Here is a 27,723-nt window from a genome sequence, read left to right as displayed (position 1 = left end):
CAGCCCAGCTTGTGTCAAAGCACCCTCACAGACCATCAGGGCCTCAATAAGTCCACCTCTGACACAAATTAATGGTTTAAAAAGGATCCTTTCATTGTGAAATTCGTTGATTTTTTTGCATATTTATGTGAAGAACTATTAGTTGTAGTAGTGTCATCATTTTGTCCTGTTTTCAGTCCGTCCTGCTAGTTTTGAATATTTTTCAATATTTTCAAATGAGCTTCATTGAATATTAAAACACACTCTTAGCAAAATTGCAACAATCTTTTTTGTAATGTGTTGCAATTTTGTGTTCCAAACTGAACTCAGTGTCAACTGAACAGGAGGTCAGCAGGAAGCGAAGGTACATGGAAAGGGTGCTCATTTGGGGGGGTTTAGGAAGGAAGTGATCTACTGTAGACATGCACACCACAGACAGCACAAATCAAAGTCGTGAGGGCTCCGACAGGGTTTCTTGGAGGTGCCTGTAACCTTTGGGGTTTTGGGGTCAGGGTTCAGTTTGCCTTACCTCTGGGGTCATTCGGCTAATGGTGGGCAGGTCATAACCAGCGCCCAGGAAGTTAGGAGCGTAGACCTGCAGCTGAAAGTCGCTCAGCCATTGGACAACGGCCTCTGAGCTCTACAGGAGAAAAAAAAGGTGGCAATGGTGTCACTGTCTTTGTGTCGCTTCTGCAAGAGCCGCTTGCGTCTCAGCAGTCCAGACTTGAGCTGCCGTCACAGCTTTATTAACGCCACAGCAACGCAGTCAACTCTTCCCCCACCTGAAATGACTGAATGTGGACCTTCTGAACACTCACCCTCAGAAAACACACAAACACACACCGCTGGCTTTCACCAATGACTTGAATTCTGCACCTGGATACTGGTTTCATCTTGTCCGTTTGATAGCTCACATTCTAGTCTTAGTGCACGTTAACCCATAATCCCTGCCAAAAATGAGATTATGCTTAAATTAACTGTCTGTTTATGCAGAAAAAAGCTTTCTTGAAGTTTCTCCTGTTATGCCATCGCAGCAATGTTGACACTTCATACAACTATAATACAGCACTTAATATGCTTCATATTTTAGCCTTAAATGCAGTAAATTGGGGCTAAACTTTTCTCTTTCTCTAAATGCCGACCTGGGGCAGCAGAAACAAACGACTTCCACACGGCGCCTTTCATCTCCGTCTATTCTGCACGTCTCCTCCTCCTCCACCCTCCAGAACTGTTGAGGAATCTTGAGTCTAGCTGACAGATGGCTTATGAACATGGCTTACATGACAGTGCACACCCGCGTGCGCGCACACGGCACAACACACATAAACGCACCACGACCACCTGCTACTTCAATATTTTCCGCGGTTCATCAAGCTTGAAATACATTATGGCAAATCACACAGTAAATAACAGCCAACAAGGTGCAATTTCAGATTCCAGCATCAAGACAGCCCACAATATGCAAACTGCTGGGTACCTGCCAACAAACACACACACACACACACACTGCTGTCTTATTTAGAGCTGAGCTAGCCTGAGGCTCACCTATACACCATCAGCTTTAACACAATTATCTTTGCAAAGAAAACTGCTGGGATGCAAGAAGATAAGCTGCAAATAAAAGTAAGGACAGAATGATGGATAGCATGTAGCAGTGAAACCAGAAGGGCATGATTCTCTCTCACACACGCACGCACGCACACACACACACACACATCCATCCAGTTGGCAGATCCTTCATTCACACACTTACCGGGTCGTGGCTGCATCCCAGCATGCGCAGCACAGACGAGGCCAGCTGGGACAGAAACCGCTGGGACATCTTGACGTGTGTGTGTCGATATATGTTTGCGTGTGAGAGGCGTGTGTTTAAGGTGACTGCTGAACTACACCGCGATCCTCATGCTGCAGTTGGATGCTACTGTCTGCATGTTTGGGAAAAGGGAGAGAGGACTGACGCTGTGGGAGTGTGGGACTGTCCTACCTTCCCCTCGCCTGAGCCCTCCCCCTTCCTGGCTGCCGTGGCTTCGTAAGGAGGCGCCTCGTGGAGTGGACATCCTGACTGGCTGGATGTCCGGGAGGAACTATTGGAGCCTGTGAGGAGCGAGACCATTGGTCAGTTTGAGGCTGTAAACTTGCAGCGGATCCATAGAAGCGCTTGTTAGAACGATCCAGCCAATCTGCTTCGGTACCAGCCAGATTCTCACTTTCTGTGAAATGACAAAGCCTCCTAACCAATCACAACCCTCTACATTTCCTCCTACATCTCCTGCCTTGGCCATCTGTCTGTGGAACCAGCCAAACACTCAGCACTTTAAAGTGAGAGTTATCTATTTACAGACCAGCTGATCATGATCCTACACCTTTACAAATCATGCTGCCTCCAGCTCTGAGACCCTAAATAGATCTGGTACCCTAAGCTAACCTTGGCCAAGGATGCAACCATAGCAAAACATCTGATTGGTCAGAATCATCTCTGTCTTAACCACTCTTTTGGAGAGACTGAACAAATACGTGAAATACACTGTAAAAGTATTGCTAATATATTGCAAGCATTATCAATAATATTGGAACTATTATTATTAATACTTAAATAAGAAAACAATGGAAAGCCATTCACTGTCACAAGAAGATATTCCCAGATTTCCACCTCCCCCTTAACTAATTGTCAGTCCCTGCACTCACGACGTGATGAAGAGCAGCCTGGCTGCAGACAGACACCAGGCCCAGCAGTTGTTCCAGTTACATAACCAAACAGGCAGGACTGCTGTGGCATGAACGCTTCTTCTTACCATCTATGTATACTCCAATAATCGGAGATCTTGGAATGTTTGGTAATGTTTGTGTTTCCACATCAGGAGTAAATGTGGAGGTAAAGTTGACCTGGTTATTATGACAAACCACGAGTAAACTAAACTTACTTAAAGTGATGTTTTTTTGACTATAGCATTTTTACCCCGCTAGACATTGAAGAATTGTCTTAAATTACAATGAAAATTTGACTATAATTCTTGTTTTTGTGGCTCAATGATGCTATTTGCTCTTTTTCTCAACACTTATAAGAGTCTGGTCCGGGTAAATGAAGCTTCCGGATGGAAGAATGATGGCCCTCTGCTGGGGTCGCTGTCTTACCTGCAGGCTGGTCCATAGATTTGGTCTGCTCCAGGAGATGCTCCTTGGCTTTGGCAGACTGGGACAAGACGGTGGCTAAAAGCTGCAAATCAACAAGGTGTTTTTATTTATTTTCTTGTTATATTCAGCCTTCAGCTCAAATAATCGGGAGAACACCAGGAAATACAAATGGGTGAGAAGTTAAACTAAAAAAAGCTTCAATAACATAACAAAACACAATGCAGTTCCAACTTTAAAGATTTATTTTTATGTTTTAGTGGAATTTAAGGTGATGTGCTAGATGCTAATGCAACAACAGAGAAGAACTAAAGTGTTGGAAATGCTATTAAACATAACACTGGTGGACATCAGCTCTGGACTTACCAGAGAGGCCAGGTCGCCTCTGTGATGTGTGCTAATATTATATTAAAATGCAGCTTTTTAAAGTAAGAGTTTTGTTCAATAGAAGAAATAGAAAATTCTGATGCTCTATTTGAGATAAAGTGCATCATTATTGTAGGCTAAAGTTATCTATGCTGACCCCAATCAATGCAGAACGTGTCTGACTACGGATCAGAAGATTCCAGGCTTGACTCCTGGCTGGATCGTTGACGTTTTGGAATTTGGCTCCAGTTCAACTAGACGGTTGAAAGCAACCAGAAGACATTTTGCCTCTCAACCAAAAGCTTCTTCAGTTCTGACCTGAACAGTCCTGTTGACTCTGGTCCAGGTGCTTTATGATAAATGAGATAAATGAGAATCTACACTCTCTGGCCCAAACACCCCCAAACAACCAGGTGAGCGCCTCCTATTGGATAATTACTGCATGGGCCATTATCTGTCAGTTGGCAACAATTGAATTAAGCCCCACTGATGCAGAAAGTAGCTTCTCATTCCTTGAACAACCATATTAAACAATACATCCAGTGGTGGTGTTAGTCTGGTTGAGAAGTTGAGAAAACATCAAGATGAGAAAACATCTAAAAAACTACTCAAATTGAGTTAAGAATGGTCCGATGCATAATCAAAAACTGGAAAATTAGTGGGGGGTGGTCCAGGTTCCTTGTCCCAGGGTGATGGGTGCATCAGGGTAGGAAGAGAGGCAGCTGAAATGATGCCGCCGTCATGCTTAGTGGCGACTGAACCAGCCTGTGGGGGCGGCTGTGACCTGGGGTCGCAGTGGTTAGTCAGGTCCAGGGTCAGCAACATTATTTACCCAATGAATGAGGTCAGCTGACTCCAGAGAGTGCTGAAGGCTGCAGAACATTGCACTGGCCCACACCTGACATCTCTCCCCCAGGAGGTGCAAGAGCCACCAGGATCATTAGAGATCCGTCTGGGGGGAGACTGGGGTCCTACTGCTTAAATTAGGTTGGCCAAAACTGAGAGGCTCAGGCGGAGCTTCTTCCTACTGGCCATTAGAGGTTTTTCTGAATATACTGTGTGTGTGTGTGTGTGTGTGTGTGTGTGTGTGTGTGTCTCACCTTGACTCCCTCAGCCTGTGCGTGCAGTATGTGTGGGGCACTGGCGGCACTCTGGCCGCTGCCTGAAGACCTCACGCTGTTCACACTGCTGGAGCTACCGAGGCTGCTGCGGTCTCCACCTGCAAAACACACACACACACACACGCGCGCGCACAAACACACACACACATAGACCCATCCAGGCAACATGTATAGGTTTTATGCATACGAATGCAAACATGCAACAGCAAGATGGACAGTGACAGTCAAACCCACACGTGAAGACATACACCAACAGATCTTTTAGTCGATTTTCAAAGAAATGCACTAGCAGGTCTGACTCTCCACTCAAATGCACTGGGCAGCATGTGACTGGGCGGAGGGACGGACAGGATGGTGGACAACTGAGCAACAGAGTGCAGTTAACAGCAAACGTTCTGCTTTCAGACACACACACATACACACACACACTAAACGCTCCTCCTCTCTATCTGTCCTGAACTGTCTTGGTCTCGCTCCCACACCAAAGCATCCACGTACATACAACAGCTGCAGAAGGATGCAGATGCTGCAGTCCTACACACGGTCACTGGGCTCAACTCAGCTTACGATGAGATAAGCAAGACATGAGAAACCAGAGCACAAGAAGCCCAAAGAGTATCTGAGATCCTCCAAATGCCAGTGGACAAATCCTCCGTTAGGGACACTTCAAAGGCAGCATCAAGGTAAAATAAAACCCATCACCACTGTCTTTGTTTGAAAAGGTGTCAGATACTGTTTGAACCCTTGTCCAACTTTAAAGCGTCGGGGATTAAGGGCTCAGCGCAGCTGGCTTTATTACCTGCCACAGGCTTGCGCAGTACCCAGATCTCTTCATTGGAGCCTCCATGGGGCCCACAGGACGGGGTAGGAGAGCAGTGAGGACTTGCCTCTGTGCCACGACAACCTTCAACACAGAACACCACTGTTAGACGCTAACTAACGCTAACTAGCCCTCCGAGCCTGCTCTTGATTATTTAGCACATTATTTGGTCCAATTTAACTGAATTGATTTGGTCCGGTTTTTACCCATGAAAGCCGAGGAGAATTTTGGGTGGTCAGCCTCTTTCTATGCTCTAATCTATAGTGTTTAGAATCAGACGGTGTGTTACGATTTAAGAAAATTTCACACGAATGAAACTATTCATTGATTAATGGAAAGACTCCAGAATCAAATACTCATCCATTGAATCAAAAGAGCGCAAACTTTAGAGAAGAGCTCTAGTGAGGTATCATATTAATGCATACGTTTCAGGTTCGCACCCTTTCGCTCCACAGCACCATTTGCACACAGGACAGCACACACTCACATACACAAAAACACACACACACAGAAAAAATACAGCATATATAGATAAATATGAGAACATGTATATAAACCCATAACATGTATATTTGTGTATATACACATATATGCCAAAAATGTATATACACAGACATATATAATGCAGTACATGTGTGATTATATATGTACGCTGTCAGAATGGAGCTGGTGTCGTGCATTTGGAGAGTGTTTTAAACCACCATAACAGCCCTAAAAGGATCTCTAATTGATGTAACTCTGGAGCTTGACGGCTCCAGAAAATCACACATATGCTTCCTTTCGAGTGACCACAAACCCTTTAGTCAGCGAAACGTCCTCCACAGTTTACGTGTGAGGGGATTTATGATCCGGCAGGTATCGGCAGTGAGGAACTTACCTGCCATCCGGTGACATTTCCTCACAACACATTCACTCTTCTTACACAAATGTTGATTTTTAGGTACTCGCAGAGGTCTGCGTGTAATCTGCATCATTCTCAATAACTCACGGGCAACAATTGTGCCGACAGACGGTTTGTACAACATGAATAAGTGTTACAGTAGACACAGTATATGGCTATACTCAGAAAGGCAACAATCTAATCTGTAAATTAAAAATCATACTTCTTATAACGGTGGTGAAACCACAGTTCTTTAATTAGGTTCCTGTTTACAACATACAAGCTGACACACAGACAGCCGTGAGAACAGGGTGGATAAAGGTGGCGTTAAAGATGACGTTACAGACGAGCACAGTGGCACACGCACGGTGTGATGAGGAGCGTGTTGTCTATGAGGTGCGTGGGTGTGTTTTCACACAGCTGGCAGGGGCGCGCGTGTCGTCGGGACAGTTATATCAAAGCAATAGACCGAAAACTCAAATAAATAATATCCAAAAAAGGAGGAAACGGAATCAAAGTATGAAACAAGACACTAAGCTGAGAAACACAGCATCTCAACTGAACAGACGTTTGTGGGGAAGTGATGAGGTTCTTCCCACCTAACGTAGCCTGAAACAGACGTATAAGTAAATCCTGGAGTAAACCATCCATAGTGAAGGGGACGGTTTTATGGTTGACTATTGATCAAATCAAAACAGGGCTCATTAGAGAATGACAAGAACTGGAAATAAAATAATACAAATGAAGAGGCAGGCTACAGTTATGCTACAAAAGTGTTGAAGAGTGTGAACATGGTGCTTAAAGTGTGGTTGCTAATAGATGAATCAATAGATATAGTAACAACCTCCAAAAGTCTATTATGAAGTTCTATTATGGAGGTTTTGATGAAAATGTTTCTTTTTCATTGGAATATTAGCTATTAGGGCTGTAAAGCTGTTGCTTAGTGATGATGGAGGTGACAGCAACAAAAACAGGAAAAATAAAACGAGCACGAACAAAACACACATAAAAATGATGCATACCACAAAACTTCAATGGATGCCTTCTTAAACATTCAGTATATACTTTTAGACATTTAGATTACTGCTTGGAAACACGCAAAAAGAAAGCATCACTTGAAGTTTTATTAATAATAATTAGAATAATAATAATAATAACAATAATAAAGGGGCGTGTACCTGGGCCAGTGGGTGTGTCTCCCTGTGGGGTTGTCACGGGCGACTTGTTATAGCCAAAGGAAGTGAAAAGTGGAAGAAGTGGCTGATGGGAATGTGGTGGAGGAGGAGGCGGTGGAGGCAGGATATGGATCTGATGGAACGTGGTGTCGTTGCCGTTGACTACCGCGTTGGCAGGGGCAACCGTTGCCGGAGGAACCAGCGGTATCTTTTGAAACTGTTGAGTGCAAATGACTGTGCTGGCCAAACCTAAATAACACCCATCGTGACGACAAGCACACGCGCACACAACCAGCCAACAGTGAACCATCGTCACGGAAACAAACAAACAAACAAACAACAAAACAGAGAATTACACGCAAGAAAAAAGAAAGAAAAATTAAAAACTGAAAAAGACTGGTGTTACAAAATTAGACAGGAAATTAAAATCTATAAGAACAAAGAGAAGAAGAGGGCAAACATATGGAGGAATGCAGAGGAGCGCAGTGGACAGGGAAGTATTAGAGAGAATGAACTCAAAAGTCATAAGAATTCTTATTATTTAGACATAAAATCCACGCATTACACTACAAATCACAACAACTAACAATATATTTATTTAGGATTTGAATGGACGACTTGACAGCCAGCCGACCCGTTTAAATGACCATAAAAATCTGATCATTATCCATTTTCTGAAGTTATCAAGTTATGGAACTGATCATGTAAAGTTTAAACAGTATTATGCTTTATCAGAGACACAGTTATCTGATTAAGAAATTGGATCAAACTACCAAGATTCCCCCGATGTCTGCTTAAACATATAGCTGCTAATGGGATTTTTTAGATCTAGAAAACACAAGTAAAGTGGTCACAATGTGAAGGGAGGATGAAAGACAACAAACATGGAGTACAGATGAAGGGCAGCATCAATGCGGAGCCCCTCAGTTGCCACATGTGGACAGCTAAAGCTAACCCCGTAGCTGTTGGCGTGTTGGAACATGTAAACCTGATTATTGTCTCAGATTATTGTCTATAAGTGCATGTAAATGTGTCAGATCCTCCATTACAATAATCTGATTACTCCCAGTTTATGGATTTTTATGGTCATATAAATGGGCCCAATGTTAAGAACTCGTGCTTAAAAACTAAAAGACGAAATGTTGCAGTGATTCGCAGCGAGCTTATATGCGCTGTAAAAAAGACCAAAGCAATAACACTGCTGCTTTTTTCTAACTTTGGTCAAATTAAACTGGCTGCAATGCTGTTGGATGACCATACAGATTGCAGGAATAGAGAACTTATCACTTTTCAAGCAGACGCTAATGTGCTAGCAGATGACCGAAATGGACTTTGCCACAACTGAATCAAATCCCAAACTACTCCAGTACGGCATTTCACTGACGTAGATGTGTTTAAAAGTCAGTAGGTGAACAATATTAAGCCATTATAGACGCCATGAGCCTGGTGAGGTATAAAGAACTAGAGGGTGGATTAATAAAGTATCATTATATGTAATTACGCTGAAAAATCACCCTTTGCCTACAAGTCTGTTTATCCATTCAGTAAAAATAAATAAATAATGATTGGGAGTGAATAAAACCCACAGCAGTTGTTATTACTGCTCAACACAAAAGCACGTACACTCTGTTGGAGGAAAGGGGAGGACTGGGGTGTTGTGGATGTGAGGCACGGTACATGTATAACATCCTAACGGGGCAGGAAAGGTAAGCAAAGAAGAGCTAACAGCTGCTGCCGCTGGAGGTCCAGCTGTTTTGGACTGTACCCACAGCTGCTCGGCGCTAACCTTTGGGTAACAGCAGAAGCCCCATCAGCACTTTGCTTGCCTCCCGTACGGGTTATACAGAATATAAACAAGCAATCGGGGAGGAAATAACGACAGCAAAATATGGGTTATATCGGAGAGAAGAGGCCGAGATAATGTGGAGAGCAGTTCAGATCATAAAGACAGGGACAGATATCCAGAGCCAGACGGTAATCAATACAGGCAGACGGGTGGACAGACAGAGCTACTAAATCGGACAGACACCAAAAGACACGGATAAAACATCTGAGCCTCTTTGTGATCGTGTCAATGACCGTCTGGGAGGATGGGATGGATGAGAAGGTGCGGTGGAGATCTCAGCAGAGAGGTTCAGAAGTGCGGTGTGGAATGGACAGAGTGGTGGCAAAGTCAGTACAGTCGCCGCTCAACTTACCTGCGAAGGGATGGAGATAACGAGCTAGAGTTTATCAGCCTACCCCTGTCCCTGTCAAATATCACCCCATCACCAGCCTTTAACTTTGCTTTGGTGATAATTCTCTATCTTCTCATTTAAACTTAAGGAACAGTGAATTAAATATCACATTAAAGTCACACTTAAAGCTCCTTTCACGTCTAGTTAAGTCAGTAAAATACAGCTCGAGCTGTGAGATTTGCTCGAGCTCGGTTATCCAATCCGGATGTGAGGGATTTTTATTGGGTCTTTAAATTACACTCTGCTTTATTAAAATGTCAAACATCATTTGGCAAAGTAAAGCTACATCAAACTGTCTGAGACGCTGTTTTGTCTTTATCCAGACGGCGACACAATAAGCTGTCGATTTGATTTGATTTTTAAATGCACTAATCGTTGAAACAACTGATTGCTGCAGCTCAAAGAGAACTTAGCGCACACACACACACACACACACACACACACACATACACACACATACCTGTTCGCTTGCTGATGACCTCCACCATGGTGGAAGGGAAGTAGCCCACGCGGTCGTTTCCTGTCCGGTTGTCATGGATACAGCCCTTCCAGCGTCCGTCGGGATGCTGCTCTAAAACCTGGACGTTTGCATACCGTTAAGTTGAATTTATTTTCACAGGAAAATGTATTTCAAATTAAAAAAAAGTGTTGTTTATGTTGCAATAATCATTGTTCAGAGCTTCACGGACTCCAATGCAAACCTGAAGATGCGAGCCAGCGTTTGGAACAGTGCAGGCTTGTGTATATTCACTTTCTGGACTTAATGGCTGAGCCCAGAAGCTCTTGACACCCTCATTTCTATTCATGAGTGGTGGGCGGATTGCAACACAGCAGGGTAACATGTTTGTGTGAATACTTTGAATGTATAAGAATAATTTCAACAGTCAGCTAAGGTGCTGTGGCCAATTCACATTATTTGAGAGGAAAACCCACTGGACCACGGCTCCATCAGCAAAGCTCTGAGAGAATCTATTATTTCATTTCAGGCCCCCTTTGAAAGAGTATCGAAGTAAAGTTGAATCCAGTTGTGTCCAGCTGTGACTCTACCGATGTTCAAGCTATTTATGAAGAGTGTGTATGAGTGTGTATCTCTATGGTGGCGTGGTTCCAGCTGTGTTTTACCGTAATCACGTCTCCTGCTTTGATGTTGAGGCTGGTCAGGTCGTAGTTGTTGCAATAATCTTTAAGGGCTCGAACCTGCAGAGCTGCTGAAGCATCTGACGGACAAGAACAGGCGGTAAATCAGACTGCGGCATGAATGAAAGTCTCGGTTTAAATGTTCAGATCTGTGCTGTGAAGGCTGAAGCCCAGTCATCGTTCCTGGGCTTCACAAGCATCACAGACTCACTTTAATGTCTGCTGTGTACATATCATTTCAGTGAAAGAGTTTAAACGGCTAATGTAGCTCCTCCTTAGAGCCAAGCTACAACTGGATTATGAATCCTTGCTTCCTTCCTTGCTTGCTTGCTTCCTACCCCTCAGTAGCTGCTTGATCTCTCGGCTGGCCTGTGTAGCCGTGAACTGGTAAACGATGTCCAGGGCAGTCTGGCTGTAGGTGTTCCTCACTGCTGCGTTGATGCCACTCTGAGAAGAGAAAACAGGGGCAGAAATAAACAACCCGGTGGTACTTTCACATTTGGAACCTGTGAACTAAAAATCCTGGCAGGAAATAAAGTTGTTTTTTAAACAAAATCTGTGATACATTTCCAGTAAAAGCCAACCTTGAGTTTTTTTAATTTTAAATCCAAAATAAAATCTACCAAAACCCGAATTAAGCCTAAAAACCTAAGAACGAATCAAAGGGAGACATTTATTTTTTTTATTTGATGTGTTATTGACCTGCCTCTTATAGCATTTTGTACACTAGCATGTATACATACCATAAAGATCTGTAATGTAGATTTCAATTAAAAATTGCTACTGTAAAGTCCCATCAAATATCATCAGATATATAAAAATACACCAATGTGCCCGTGATAACCGAGAAACAAAGATCGGCATTTGTGTTCTTAAATGATTCGACGTTTTAGCATTAATGTTGCATTTGCCAGATGTTTCCTCCTTCTGAAGTGGAAAACATCTCTCCAGGTCCAGTCATTCCTCACAGAAGACAGTGTGTCTCCATGTTTTCTGTCCCCCACTGTCTGACTTTAGCTAAAGCCCCCTCCTCTCTTACTGTGTTACGGTGTTACTGTCACACCTGTAACATTTTACAATAACGGAAAACGCCATTAAATTTACAGGTAGTTTGAGCTTTGAAGCTTTTAAAAGCTTAAAGCTGGAAAGTTCCCAGTAACATTGAAACTGTCCCCTAAGTGAACTCCTGTTAGCAACGCTGGAAAACTTCACTTCCACTCACTTCCAACAGGAGTCTCACTACGTCAGTCTTTCCGCAGAGGGCAGCCTCGTGCAGGGCAGTGCCGGCTTTGGTCTGTCTGTTGATGTCTATACCTGCCTGGATCAGCAGTCTGCCGGCAGATCAGAGGGAAGAGACAGTGAGCAAAAACAGGCTGCAGAGGAGACGCAGGAGTGGGACGCAGGTGCGTTAAACCAGCTGCAGCTACACAAGATTTAATGGTGCAATATGTTCCGGTGAAATAAGGTTGCTTTGTTGCTAACATGATGTTGATTAACAAAGTTATTTTTCAGAACTAATCACGATAAGAGCAGCTTTATTCAAGAACCATTTATATAATACACATATCACACATGTATCGTGCTTTAAAGATGCGATGCTTCGCCACAGCCGTCATGGGATGGATCAATAGCACGCACAGGCACTCACACTTTCCCACATTGTGAGCGGACACAAGTCCGTTCATTACCGTATTCAATTTCCCTCAACAATGAAATTTCCCTGTGTCAGGGACAGCTGGGCAACATGGTGCTTCACTATGGCTAATGCTAACTCTCAGATCTGTCAGTCCCTGCTGACCCCTGGATACAGATATGACCATATGAATGCAAAAACAGACAATTATTCTGTATCTTATTGTGCTGAGGGGAAATTTAGATGAAAAACAAACCAACGAGATGAGATTATGCTGACTCAACACTCGTAATTTATTCTTAGTTATCTTAATAGGCTTCGTATCTTTCTTTCACATTATCTGCTAATGCAGAGGCAAAGTACACAGGTTTATGTGTGCGCCTGTGTCTGGAAGAGTCTACCGAATAATGTCGATGTGTCCATTCTTGGCGGCCAGGTGGAGAGGAGACGTCCCATTGGGGTCGGTGGTGTCTCCTTTTTTCGGCTCCAGCAAAGCAGCGCACATGTTGCTGGACAACAACAGCTGCACCACCTGAAGAGAGAGAGACAGAGAGACAGAGAGACAGAGAGAGAGAGAGAGAGAGAGACAGAGAGAGACAGAGAGAGACAGAGAGAGACAGAGACAGACAGAGACAGAGAGAGAGAGTGTGTGAATAGCACAAGTCACAATGAATCTGACATTTTCAAATCCGGTGCAGGCCACTTCCAGATGTGGCGCTGAATCACGACCGTGCGCCAGACCGTGGTCTGAACAGCTGGATTGCATTTAATGGGACTTTGACGTCTTTCTGGAGTGACACGCGTCATAATTGCCCACCGCTGACAAAAGTCGGAGCGGGAACGGGAGTCACCGTGATGACGATAAACATGGAATACGGTGATGATGGAGCTGGCCAGTGGACAGATAACACAGTCTTAGACGTAATTAGCATCTGGGGTGACCCTTCGGTGCAAGCCAAACTTGAAGGGTTTTATCATAATCGCTCATAATCCTCATTTTAAGCAACACCCGCTCACAGATACGCTGGCTGCCGCCACTTGCTGTTTTCAAAACTAGACCGCAGGGACTAGTTTCAACGGCGGCCGCCATGGCCGCTTCCACAAACAACGTTTTCTTTGTGATGTCGTTAATGTTCAAATGAGCGTGAGCTCTTCACATGGCTGTCTGCAGACAGGCCCCATTTAAACATGTCATCTGAACAGCCAAACCAAAAAAAAGAAGATATTTGAGCAATAAATGGGACCTGAGCGTTAAGGACCAAAGTGTGGTTTTGAAAGGTACTTACCCCGACCCTGCCGAACTCACAGGCCAGGTCCAGAGGGGTCTTCCCTGCATTATCTACAATGCATGGGTTGGACTGGTGCTGCAGCAGCATCTCGGACTGGAGACACAGATACACAAAAGAGAAGAAAGAGCAGATGTTAAAAAGAGAAACGATGGTGAGATTAGAACCCGTCCAGCTAACTCTCCCTCCCAGCCGCATTAGCCTCTTTGTGAAACTAAAAGCAGCCCAATTAGCCTGACTCACAGGAGGAGAACGGAGCCACATTACAGCTTATATGAGTTTTATGAACTGAGGTCACCTGTTGATAAAACGTGTGTTCATGTGATGAACCTGTTGTGATGAAAATGAGAGAACGTATCAGAGCTGCTTCCGACACAATCCAGATTTATCCAACCAGCTAGACAGGAGTGTTTTATCAAGCTGTTGGCAATCTTTAATGGAGGTTTACAGAGTTTCCTGGCAAATTACTGCGATTGCAGCGCAGTAAAGACAGCCGCAGCTCTCTTCTCCTACTGTTTTGTTGCTAAATGCTAACACTTTCCACCAGTAAAAGAAGATGGTCTGTTTTCATTTAGGAAGAAGAGGGACATGACATCTGGTATCATTTCTAAAGACCAACACTGGTTATTATCGCCCTCTTTAAAGCCCACTCTGCTGTTCATCAGAGCAGCAGATATAATCAGATATTATTCTGCACAGACCACTGGAAATGAAACTGTAACTCTGCTACACAATTTCTCAGCGTTTCTTTTCAAATTAGGTGGCGTTTACACTTTATACTGTGTGGAAAATGTCTTTACGAGGCTGCAGGAACTCTGGTGCAAGGGCAGAAACTCAGAATCTCTGGGTGGAGTTCCTGAATCATCCCTTTTACTGTCATTTGAAAAACAAGGGGCTGCCAGCAACAGCAGGACTCAAGAATTTCTCTCTCTGTTTGGCCAAAAACAGATTTATTTTCACAGACTCAAAGTTAAGAACAACTTTATTCTGTTCAGTTCCTATTTGCAATTAAACCTTCACCATCAGATGAAAACAAACTAAGAGAATATGTTAAATTCATTAAATTATACACGTCTGGAGTCAGTGCACTTGAGGGTTAGAGGCCAGTTTGGTAGCCTGGATAAATCATGGCTGGAATCAAAGAGGTGCAGCAGTTTCTGGGTCTCTGCAGACGCCGGGCACGGCTCTCCTCCGGGGAAAAGCCGTCTGCTCCGGTGAATCTGCTCCGTTTCAGTGCCGTTGCTCTGCAGCAGCACTGCAGTGTTTCAAACCCGGAGACAAATGATGCCGCTGGGGGGAAAAAAGTCTTCATTTTCCTTCACTTTTCCTTCCTTCCTTCCCTTTTCCTTACACTTACACTCTACCACATTACCTGAAAAGCACTTTGGGCGTGTGATTGTTGTGGGCGCCGTAACGTTGAGATATACAAACGTGGGCAACGTTGAGACAATAATAAGTCCCACAGCTCACATGTTTTCAGTGGAATGGAGCTGATGTTGTGCCGACTCTCAGCCTGACCGTTACGTCCTCATCATCAAGTCATTCTAACACCTCCACACGGATGGAGGGAGCTGTGGGTTATTAACCCATTAGAGTCCGACCGCTCATTCAGGGCTAATCAGATAAAAACGCTCCCGAAACAGAATCAAACAGAACAAATGGCATTAATAGCAGCAGTGACTGAGTGGTTCTGCGAGTGTCTATTGTTGTATATAAGTTGTAACTCATGGTGCAATATGTTGAGCACAACAGAAGACGTGGCACTAATGGAAGAGTGCATTCCAGGCGTCACTTACTACGTCGTAGTGGCCGTGCTGCGCCGCCAGGTGGAGGGGGATCTGCCCCTCGTCTGACTGGCCATTGACGGAGGAACCCGATTTTAGCAGCATCTTCATTGGCTCTGCCTTCCCTTGCCAGGCTGCGTAGTGCAGCGGCCGCATCCCTGCAACACAGCATGGACACAATCAAACCCCGACTAATGCGACGTCTGTCTGGGACCGTGTGTGCTCCCAGATGCTATAGAGGGAGGACCAAATTACACAGTTTTGACACCAAAGTGAGGACATTTTTCACAGCTTCAGTGGTCTCTTTGAGGGTTGATGCTTGGCTATAAGGTTAGACTTGGACTTAGGTTCAGGGCATGTGAGGCTCTTTTCTCCGGAAATGAAAGAAAGAGTATCTGTGCGTTGGTCCCCAACCTTTCTGGTCCCTGATGTCGACAGCAGCCTGTGACTCCAACAGCAGAGTGATGAGTTCCAGATTTCCATTGAGCGCAGCATGATGCAGCGGAGAGAACCTACACACACACACACACACACACACACACACACACACACACACACACACACACACACACCATTAGGTTTTGTATATTATACATTTTTAAGGCTTCATTTTTGATTTTTTTAAAAAGCATTTAGTAAAAATTAAAAAAAAGCATATAAAACTAGACTTAACTCTTTGAGGTCAGTCATAATGGCAAAGCTTAGCAGAACAAATGTATTTAATAGCAGAGGATTAAAACCACCAGTGGTTTGATGGGAGATGAAGTGATTTCACATCGACACAGACATGTGTCTGGTGTCACAGCAGGTGATCTGAGACTGGTGACCTGTAGAACTACGGTGGCCCGCAGGTCCAGACGAACAATCGAAAGAGCATCAAATGGTGGATTTAACCATGAGGCTTAATGTGCCCTGCGTCTCCTCCGTGCAGTCATGATAGAGGCTAATCAGACAGAAGCAATTAGTACTGAAAACAGCTTATGTCAAAGCTAAACAATATATTTTTGTTCCAAATGACTGTTCCTGCTGACAGATTTAAACTGCAATATCCACATTTGGTGGAAATCTCTTTTTAAAATAAGTTGTGAATGAAATGAATGTGTCAATTATTTTTGAAACCAAATGTCCCCTTCAGACCATCTTACTAACCAACAATCAGCACAACAGAGCTTGTGGCAGCATGCTCCAATAATTCAAATGGACTTGTTTTTTTGGCATTTTGTCTGTCTGCAAGAAAAATGATCACACCCATTTTGAAAGCAGTCCCGTACAGAACATATCACTGAAAGATTTATGATAAATTCGCTCATTATGAAAATGTAGTCCATCACAGAGCTCTGGTGGGACATTAGAGCAAGAAAAAGCAGCAAATCCTTTCAGTAAAGCCACAACAAATGTTGGACAAATATTAGTCAAAAAAGAAGCTACATTTCATTTTTCATGGCTTTGATCCAACCAGAACATTCCTGTAGCATTCCTCTAGGCTCTATGATCATAAAAATAACCACTGAATAATGGTGGATGCGCAGTAAAGTGTTTGTTGTGAAGGCTAACGAAGGCTAAACAGATCCATCTCATACTTTCACTTTCCTCTAAGGGTTTAACAGGGATTGTTTCACATCCTTAGCTCACAGCTGTGTGTGTGTGTGTGTGTGTGTCAGGGGTCTGCCTGCATGAGGATGTGGGAGGAGGGAAGGGAAGCCCTTGCTTTTACCCAGTAGTGACTCCCTCCATGTAATATTTATACCCCACTTCTCTTTCACAAATCCAGCTGTCTCCTCTCCATACATCTTGTTCTGCACATCTTCCCCTCGCTCTTTTCTTCCCACCTCAGCCCTTTGATGAGCTCACTCCTCCCCAGCACTGCTCCATCCTTCCTCTTCCTCCGTTTCCTTCGCTATGACCTCATCTTAGCTGCATGCCTTCTGGGTACGTGTGCCCCTACTGGAAGAACAAAACTACTGATTTGGGATGGGACTCAAACGCGGCTCAGCAGCTCGAGGTCAGGTTTATCTGGACCTAATATACAATACTGCGCTCAGGCCAGAACAAAGATCAATGTGCTGGTCAACACTGTCTTCTCAGAGTAAGAAGGTTCTATGGTTAATTCCAGATTTTTCCAGGAATGAGCATGTTCTCCTTGTGTCTGTGTGGGTTTCCTCCAGGTGATCACTGGAATACACTCCAACCCCCCATCCCCCACCCCTCCCAAGACCATAAAGAATCAGTGGTGCATAACAGACAATGAGTTATTACCGAGTCATTAGTGAAAATAGCTTCACTATTATAAAGCACACTATGATGCAAAAATACACTCCCTGGCCACATTATCAGGTACACCCTGCTAGTAAAAGGTTGGACCCATTTTGATTTCAGAACTGACTTTTTTCTTTGGAAGCACCCATCAGAAGATGGTACAGTGTGGTCATAAAGGGATGGACATGATCAGCAACAATACTGGGGTATATAAATGGTCAGTTGGTACTAAGGGGCCCCAAAGTGTGCCAAGATAACATCCCCCGCACATTACACAACCGCTACTAGCCTAAACCATTGAAATAAGGCAGGACAAATCCATGCTTTCACTTTGTTTATGCCAAATTCTGGCGCAAACATCTTAATTTGTCAGCTGAAATCAGGACTCGTCAGACTAGGCCGTGTTCTTCTAATCTTTATTGTATTGTCTTCTTGACCACCTTGTCCCTTTCGGGTGCACGTAAGGGTGAAGGCAGGGTCCACCCCTGGATGAGTCGCCAGTTCATCGCGGGGCCTGATGTGAACATATTTTTGGGTTCGGCACCTTGCTCAAGGATACCTCGGCAGTGTTCTGACACCTTCTCCTACTACAACAACACCTTCCATGTTTTGTATGCATTGGGTTTGAACCAAGAACCCTCCACTTCTGAGCTACCACCGCCATATTGTCCATTTTGGTGGGCCTGTATGAAGTGTGTCTTGTCCTAAGCTGACAGGAGTGGCGCCTGACGTGGTCGGTGGTGTGCTGAACAACTTCTTCAGATCTTGACGGGTTCTGTCTTCTTTGCTCGCTGATGCTATTCTGCATTCCTTGGTTGTAACGAGTGGCTATTGAAATTACCGGTACTGTCATCTCAATCCAGTCTGCCCATTCTCCTCTGACCTTGCACATGAACATTTTCCTCCACACGACTGCTGCTCGCTGGATATTTCCTCTTGTTCAGGCCCTTCTCTGTAAATCCTAGAGATGTTGGTGTATGACAATCCCAGTAGATCAGCCGTTTCTGAAATACTCAGACCAGTCCCTCTGGCATCAACAACCACGCTACATTCGGAGGCCCTTATGTCCCATTTCTTTCCCATTCTGATGTTTGGTTTGAACTTCATCAAGTTGTCTTGACCACATCTACATGCTGAAGTAGATTGTATTGTTTGATTGGCTCATTAGCTATTTGTGCTAACAAGCCTTGTGTGAGTGTGTGGGAAGGACAACATGTGGAGGATGGATTGGTGGGAGAGGAGCGCTTTATATTTGCAGCGCATCTGAGTGTTTAGTGGAGGAAACTGCAGCAGATCTGTGCAAAGGTGGTCCTGATGCTGCTCCCATCTGTCCCCATGGCTGAAGGTTAGGCAGACAGCATTGTTAGCAGGGGTCACACACAGTGGCAGAGGGTTTGGGTGCACAGCAGCATCAGAAGATGCTGGTTTTCAACATCGTCTTGTGCTGCGGCTCAGCTCTGAGATAATCAATTTTTTCCGCACTTGTTCCTCTGTGATTCATGACTGTTCACCCCTGGGCTGTAAAACCCGTAAAAAAACAAACTGTCAGTCATTTTAGAGTTCCCAGATCTCAATTCTCAGCATTTGATATCCGTGTGGGCCCCGAAAGTCTGCCGATGCAGGCGAAAATGGATTTAGCTGTCATAAAGGTCAAAAACGAACAGTAAGAAACCATCAACCCTTTAAGCTTAAGATAAAATGTGACCATATGAGTGTTAAATTGTGTCAGAGGAGCAGGTAGATAGCTCTGCTTATCTTTAACGATGGAGAACTGCAGACACGAGTACACCGGCACAGACCGCGTCAAAACAAAAAATCCCAATTAAGAGGAAGTTCATCAAGTTTCTCCAAATCCCCACAAACACGAGCAAAATGATCTAAAACCAGCACTGCAGGCTCATTAGCCATGTGCGCTCATTAATAGACAAAATGTAAATGAATGCATTGCTATCATCAGCTTCATCTGTGTAAGCCAGTCACGCACAGCCAGCTGCATTAGCATCAGGCACTTTCTAATGTGTGTGTGGGAGGGGGGGGCAACCAGTCAAAAACACGAAGCCTGCTAATTAGATCCATTTAGAATGGCAAAGTAGTGCAGCAAGGGTGACTTTTGATCTCTCTCTGAACACAAACTGACCCAAACAGTGCATTTTGATGTACGAATTAATGGCAAGGACTCAAAAGGACGCCAGCGTCGTGGTCAGAGGAACCCTTTTCTGCGACAACGTGCAACAAGGCTCATTAAATATAAGCGAGAGCTGCAATCAGCACCTGGAAAACGTCCAGTAATTCATTCACAGTTCACTGTTGAAGCCTCTACATGAATGACCGTCCTCTTCCCACAACTTTATAAGACGACTCTCTCCGGTTCAATTACAAATGTTTTTAGCCTTTTATCTTTCATTGATCCAGGTTTCCCATTAAACGACTGCAGCTCTCTCTACGCCATGAGCCTGTCTGGCCCGTGCCCTCCTCTCCTTATGACCGACAAACTTCCCTGCAGGGTTTCTGACCCTTCACAGCGTCGGTCCTTCTCATACAGTGAAAAGCAGCTGGTGAGGCCGTGACACTTCATTTTACGTACTGATCATACCTGTTTTAAACCGAGACAGTAGCACTCTGGACTGCAGTTTCTGACTAAAAATAGTAACTCTGGAACAAGTGCAGCCATAGGCAAACAATACGTATGTGCACGGCTTTGAATGGCATCATTGCTCCGTGTGTCATGCATGCAAAGCTGAATAGCGGGAGAGTTAATCCTCAGGCTTTTAATGCTGCGTACACGCAAACAACCAGGGGTGCAGCTTTTATTTGAATGGCTGCTGAATGAAAGAGGGAGAGTTAAAAGAAACAGCCCACAACTGTGGCAATAGATGTGCATTATGTAAGGAGGAGGAAGGAGTAATGCAGGGCCACTCACCCGTCTGTATCCTGGAAGTTGACATTCACTTTCTTTGCAGAACCAAGGAGCTCTGAAACACAAGCAAAGTGGAGCATGAAAGAAGTTCTGCAGTCATAAGTAACTTAAACTTTCATAGCCAAAGCAGCAAATGGCCGGCACAATTCCCTAAAATGCCCAACAACTAGAAAATGTTATAAAAGATGAACTTTTCCTCAGGTAGAATAAGCACCATTTTTGAGCTACTGTGATGTGGTTCATAAAATGTTTGCTTAACATAATTTTTTTTTAAAATGGAAAAAACTCTGGTATGTTCTGTCACTCTTTAATGGTGAAGCTAAAACAAGAGATCCATCATGCTTGAGTGTGTGCAACAGTGACTCGAAAGTAAAATCGCAGTATTTATTTATTGATCCTCTAAACACACAAATCATTATGTGAAGAGAAGCTGGAGGGTTTCCAGGTGTCAGCATTATTGAGAGCGAAGTGTGTGTGTGTGTGTGTGTGGGGGGGGGGGGGGGGGGGGGCACTTAAAGACCATCAGGCCATTACACTTGACCTCTGGTCACAAGCAACTATGTTATGGATGGAAAAGCCACACATCCAAACCAAAGATAAACAGCTTTACCTGATCAAACTTCAATGCAATTATAAACCTTTTTTCATCTAAATAATGACCTACTAGAAACTTCAGATTTGGACAAATGTACCACAGTAAAACCACAGTCCTCACTAATATTGTAAAATGGTGTGTAGAGTAATCTAAACCCGCACAGACACCACACACACCCCGGCTTATTCGGTCATTTCGATGATAAATTCTCTGTGTTTCTATTGCTTCTGCCTCTGTCCGTTGTGTTGCAGAATGTGTGTGTGGGGAGGAGGAAGCTGCACAGCAACATAACAACAAGTCATAACAAACAGTGACATCATAGTTACGGGCTATGGAGCTTTACAAAATGAGCTGTGACTTTAATTATTGCATTATTGTTGTGTTGTTAACCTGCCACTGTCGAGACTAAAGGTCAGGGATGATCAAGCTTGCAGCCTGTGCACGGACAGGTGCTGCTTAGTCCAAGATTTCGATGGCAGCACAGACTAGATGTTCTTGGTTCGTCGAGTTTATTTACAGTCTGCTGAATCTGTTTTATACTCAAGGCTAAAATTATTTTATTCCCATGGGAGGAGCAGGAACATTACTGCTTTTGTTATATAATATTTATCCTGAGGAAAGCTCAGTCTGTTGTGTTTTTTAAGACATTTGTTAATTTTGCTGTCTCACATGGAATGTATTTTCAGCACAAAAAGTAAAAGAAGAATGGGGGAAAATGCTATCTTTCCGAGTGCTTGGCAGTGAGGATGGAAAAAACAGCGGACTCTGGAGCTCTCTAACCTGTTTTTGCAGCCCTGATCGATCTGCTGCTTTCTCCTCTCCTCTGTGTATTTCCTTCACCTCTGCAACCTTTCTTTCTTTCTATCGCCATTCTTATTCTGTCTTTACTTGCAGCTCAGTGGCTTCACTGAAGGTGATGTTTTTTCTTTCTGTTTTACTGATTTATAACAAACGGATCTTAACGCAGGCTCTGCCTTCAAGTACTGCATTATTAGGGGCCAAATGCCACAACAGGGCAACACACACAATTAAAAAACACACAATTAAAGTGTAAGAAAGAACAAGAAAATACAAATAAGTAGTGGAGGAGGAGTCCACTTTGTTGAGGTAAGTGTGACAGCTCATCTGAAACAACGTTGGGCCACTTGAAACCTTGGGTCAGAGGTTACTTCTAAGTGAACCCTGGTTCAGTTCACTTCCAGTGTGAATGCTAACAGACTATCCAGGACATCCAAAGAGAGGCAGCATTACCTCATAGGAATGTGACAAAGCATGAGCAAAGAACAAAAGCACGACAACTTCCTGCATCCGTTTGTTCCAATCTTTGCGTGCCGGTGATGAGCCTCTGCAGGGTTTAGCCCAAACACGCGCGGGTACCAAAAAACGAGGTTGCCTTTTGAACTGTTCCCAGCTTTTTGATTAAAAAAAACGCACAAACATTCATCACAGTAAAATGAAACAGCTAATTCCAGTTCGCTTGGAATCAAATATTTGGGTTTTGTTGTCCTGGGTGTATTTTTTTTAATCTGCTGAATGTAGATTGTGTTGAGCGTTCCCCACCTATCCCAAGTTCTTAACTTCCCCACTGACAGCCTCTACACTGTTAGTACTCACTCAGAGATGGTTGCTACTGGCTTTGTGGCGCTGATCAAACTAATGGATTGTTCATAATTCCGCTCAATGAGATTTTAATGATTACTTGATGCCACTGAGACACATCATCCATCTTTATAATCACTGGTCCCTGAGAGTTGGTGCAAATCAAAGGAAACATTAATTACCCGACACTGTTCTGTTCCCAGCTGATCGTTTCATAAACAAGGCAAGTTTTTAGAGTTGGAGTCATCTCTTCATTTTAGACCTGTGTGCTCATCTGCGTGGGCTGCACACTTGTTTTGGCTTGGACTCTGCAACCTCTCCTGTTCATAAAAGGACAGGGTCACGCCATCAAATAAGGGCAGAATCGCTGTAAGAGACATCATATAAGGAGAGAGTGGGTAAACGCGGGAGCTCTGCCAACATCATCTCCTGCCTGCCAGACAGTAAACTGTCCAACCACACATCCACACTGAAGTGCTGCATCATGAAGACGCGCTTTCTGGGGAGACAAGCACATGATTTAATGTCCTTCATTAAATATTTAGCACCTATTGAGGCTAAAATGTGCATGTGTTTGCATGTCAAGGTGTGCGTGTGTGGACAGATGAACTGAGATGACACTAGAGCCGCGTCCCAATTTGAACTCTGATCTTGATCCACACGACTAATCCGCCTGCCAAACCTCTCCCAGTCTGCTAACGCACAACCGTTTCACACACAACCATGCTGAGGTCAAATGAGCACACGTGTGTTCGGCCCTTCTGTAGCTTTTGCACATGTGTTTCAGAGAGCAGATTCGAGCAGACCCCATAAAACATGCAAAGACGCCTCAAAAGTGGGTTGACTGATCAAATGTGCGGCTTCACTGGAACTCAGTGTCCTGCCAGTACTGAGCCTGCCCAGCCAGGAATGGTGTAACAGTGGGAATTGGTGGTTTTTCTGGACTTAGTCTCACATCTGTTGCTGTTTCCATCCAACCAGCGCTCGGCTCTGATAGAAAGAGGTCGTTGCTGCGCAGCGCGGAGGCATGAGGCCGGACACGTCGCGGTATCACGTGTGCCGTTTTCAACACGGGAGCTGCAACGACGCACTGAGCTGTACGCATTGCATCGGCAGATTTGGGCGCATCTTTGGTGGAACGTCAGGACTTATTTGTAGCCACAGAAGCCAATAAGAGTGGTGAAAGCCGTGTGTTTTCTCCGGCTCTAATGAGCGCCACAAAGTAGGACAGTGAAAGAGCTGTCAGTCAAGCTCCATCTGTACTGAACAAAGACTTTTTATTTGGCAAGCCAGGAGCAAAATCAAAGCAAACTCAGTTTGAAGTTGTATAATTGAAAGCATCCATTTTTAAAAATGTTAAATGCAAAAAAAACTCCATTGGCAGGGATTGATTGAAGTTGGCTCAAATTTGTTATCTTATAAAAGATAATGATGCTCTTCAGGAAAGCTGCAAGATACGGCCAAAAAGATGATTTGAATTCCTTCGATATATTATGAATTGTGATTTTTGAAAAAGAGCATCTATGACATTAGTTTTTGCTTTTCCCAATAAAAGAAATATGACCCTCATGTTCATGTCTTATTCTTCACTGTAGGCATTAGCAAAACTTTAGCTTTAAAAACTTTAGCACTATTTGGGTCACATGTTTGACTTTTATCAGAAATCTCCAGCTATGGTTTATTTGTTTCAACCAAAGAACTCTGGATAGAAAACACTTAAAAAACATCTGCTTCTGTCAATTCCTCCACTCAGGTGATCTACCTGTGCTCCTCAGCAGATTGGCCTTAACTAAAAGCAGCGAAATACAGCTTACTTTACTATAACACCTGTTCGTTGTGCACCTCTAACAACATTAAATACTTACAGATGAACATAAATATGAGTATTCATACACACATTTGTACTTTTGTCTCTGGGAGGACACCTTACCTCAACCTTACAACCAAACAGCCTTGGAAACTTGTGAGGACCAGCCAAAATGTCCTCATTTCCAAAAAAAAAAAAAAAGGTTTACTGGTGAAAGGAATATTGCGGGTGTACAATAAAACACACGTACGTGTACGGGTCAGTTTTGGCAGATCAAGTTATATTGATGGGCCGTTTTGCCTTTAGTGCTCTGCTTCCATTCCAACACACACACATGCACAAGCTTGCAAATAATAAAGGAGCAGTGGGTGATACGGAGGAGGTTGCTAAGCAACAGGCATCTTCTAACTTACTCTACAGAGGTAGAAGCATAGGTATTCCATTTGGAACATAACATGCAAGTTGCATTAATAAGATAAAGTGGTTGACATATTTATTTCTGCAGTGTGTTAAAAACAACAACATCTGCCTCTGTCTATTCCTCCACTCAGGTGATCTACCTGCGCTCCTCCGCAGATTAGCCAGAACTAAAAGCAGCGAAATACAGCTGTTACTTTACTTCAACACCTGTTCATCTGCATAAGCGTCACTGCCAACCCACACCGGCCGAAACCACACTAATTGCGTATTGTAACACCTCCCAATCACCACCGAGCCACTCTCATTAATCAGTGAGCTGTGCACACTGTACAACAAACTACAAGGCCATTAACGTTGGAGGCGGTCCAGCTGTAAGCAGACAATAAACCAGTAAGGCCTTCATATAAACCACCGGGAGAGTGTGGGTGAACAGCAGGGCTCCTAATGGGGGGAGTCTCACTGAGGGTTATTTGTGGGTTTCAGTTAAACGCTTCTTTTTTAACAGCTGATTTCCATTATTGTGTATTGATTTGTGGACTGTTAGAAACTTCCTGCTGCGTATCGAGCTGCTCTTTCTCGGAGGACCGTTGTGCACAGAGCTCAGTTATCAAGCACAGCAGCGGTTGACAGGCAACGCCTTTAAACTGTCAATTAAAAGTGTTTTACATGTGTTTGTTTTGCTTTTTCCTTTTGGAAAAAGGACATTTGTCCTAACAGTGAGTACACATATCACCCATTGCAGGTCACTGCTGGCTGAGCTGCGTGTCAGTCTGATGTGGACCGCTGCAGTTTTTCATTTCATCAGTCAACAAGTGAAGAAAGGAAGCGAAGGAGAAAAATGGGAAAGTACCACGAGACATAAACTCAGTCTGTGCTTTAATTTGGTGGGCAGGAACAGATGATTCTGTTTTACACTGTTTCTTCTGAAATCATTTCCAGGGCACCAATAAATCAATTTAGAAACAACAATAGGAAAGAAATTGAGTTCACTGTATCCGCCTTTTGTCAATAAGCTACAAGATATGAGTTTGTTGTTGTCCTGCCAACCCACACACGTCATTAAGCCCTCAGGTCCAGGACTAAACCCTAATAAAGCACAGGAAAAATATAAAAATGTGGTAAAATTCATACAATATTCAAAACAGGTTCAGGTTTACAGCATGTTGAGAAAATAACAGGGATAGTTCGGATTGCTGCAATGAGGCTGAAAAGCCAAATATGTTTTATGGAAAACTGATGTGTAAGAAAACGGGAATCAGGCTGCAAGCTTGATCATCCCTGACCTTTAGTCTCGACAGTGGCAGGTTAACAACACAACAATAATGCAATAATTAAAGTCACAGCTCATTTTGTAAAACAAAACATGAGCATATGAAATCTGGTTCTGATTCGGAGACTAATTAAGTCATTCCAAAAGGCTTCAGGAGCATCCGATGACAACAAAAGGGGCTGGAGCCATCACAGTCTCTCTGTCTCCATCCTGCTATCCAGTGGACCCCTGGATGTGCCACCGCCACAGGCGGAGCTCTCTGACTGACAGCTGCATTATGGGAGCGCAACAGTCCATAATTGCATGCTGTCAGACTGAGAGATGTCATGTGATGGACACAAAGCAACGTACAACAGGAGACACGAGGAAACCGCACACATGTAACCAAGCGGCAACTATATGTGGTGCAGCGCGCACGGGCAAATACGCACGTGTGCAGAACCCAGATGGTGACTGATGAAAGACAAATCTGCCAGATAAATTCAGAGGGGCAGAATTAATTTCCCTCTACACACACACACACACACACACACACACACACACACACACACACACCCACCCATACACACAGACTCCCACTAATGAAGTCAACTGACCATTATCTCTGATCCTATTGACTTGTACTCACTTATCTTCTTTTTCTAATTCTGGGTTTAATCCAAGGCCCCCATGGTCTCCATGTTGGACACCCTACACCCTGAAGTCCCCCTGCAGCTGGGTCTTTGGTCAACACATATGTGTGATGTCATTTCCTCTGCTGAGCCTGGTGTGTGAACGTGAATGGGTGAACACGGACTTTCATTGGTTAAAACTGACTGGAAAAGTATTATTAATATACATTATAAATGTGGTCAATATTTACCACCCTTCAATACTACGCACCCTGCTTCTAACCTCCCTGCAGACCTTTCAGATGGTATGTCTCATTAAATCTCTTAATTGCAATAAAACAGATTATAATCTGTAATTACACTGCGGTTTGATGCTAAGGCATCATGCTGCTATTCTCTGTCAGCAAAAGCATAAGGGGGGGGGGGGGGGTTCTTACTGGGATTTTCAGATCCAGTGTCAACAAATACTATAAATATTTCTGTTACTATTAAGATTTCCTTTTGAAGGAAGGAATTCAGAGCTAAAAAATATCTGATTGTTACAAGGTTATATCTTAAATGATCTATTTCTTATTAAAAATTATAATATTAATGTCAAATTATAGCATAACCTTCCTTTTGTCCAAATAATAGTCCAAATCTGATAGAAACCGCAGTATGTTGATGTTCTTGTGATCTGCTGTGCACACAAACACACACAT

At 43.8% G+C, this 27,723-nt stretch overlaps 1 protein-coding gene across 8 annotated transcripts in view; it reads right to left on the bottom strand.

Annotated features, from left to right (window-relative positions):
* caskin1 (CASK interacting protein 1) overlaps positions 1-27,723 on the bottom strand; it is a 59,207-nt gene that overhangs the window by 9,677 nt on the left and 21,807 nt on the right. For 2 of the 8 annotated variants that reach the window (XM_029836242.1, XM_029836241.1), the window contains exons 2-16: positions 20,724-20,775; positions 15,962-16,059; positions 15,560-15,705; positions 13,764-13,859; positions 12,879-13,009; positions 12,067-12,175; positions 11,183-11,291; positions 10,830-10,924; positions 10,168-10,285; positions 7,474-7,719; positions 5,395-5,499; positions 4,575-4,693; positions 3,112-3,193; positions 1,964-2,073; positions 509-619 (exon numbers count right to left, since the gene is read on the bottom strand). In XM_029836242.1, the coding sequence (XP_029692102.1) occupies positions 509-619; positions 1,964-2,073; positions 3,112-3,193; positions 4,575-4,693; positions 5,395-5,499; positions 7,474-7,719; positions 10,168-10,285; positions 10,830-10,924; positions 11,183-11,291; positions 12,067-12,175; positions 12,879-13,009; positions 13,764-13,859; positions 15,560-15,705; positions 15,962-16,059; positions 20,724-20,775 (1,727 nt within the window). Of the gene's footprint in view, positions 1-508; positions 620-1,963; positions 2,074-3,111; positions 3,194-4,574; positions 4,694-5,394; positions 5,500-5,840; positions 5,898-7,473; positions 7,720-10,167; positions 10,286-10,829; positions 10,925-11,182; positions 11,292-12,066; positions 12,176-12,878; positions 13,010-13,763; positions 13,860-15,559; positions 15,706-15,961; positions 16,060-20,721; positions 20,776-27,723 lie in introns of all 8 variants that reach the window. The other 6 variants (XM_029836240.1, XM_029836245.1, XM_029836244.1 and 3 more) reach the window with 6 other exon arrangements.

This window comes from Takifugu rubripes, chromosome 5, assembly GCF_901000725.2.
Source record: "Takifugu rubripes chromosome 5, fTakRub1.2, whole genome shotgun sequence".
Taxonomy (NCBI): Eukaryota; Metazoa; Chordata; class Actinopteri; order Tetraodontiformes; family Tetraodontidae; genus Takifugu; species Takifugu rubripes.
Note: the sequence above shows the minus strand (reverse complement) of the source record. Positions and strands in the feature narration are given on the sequence as shown.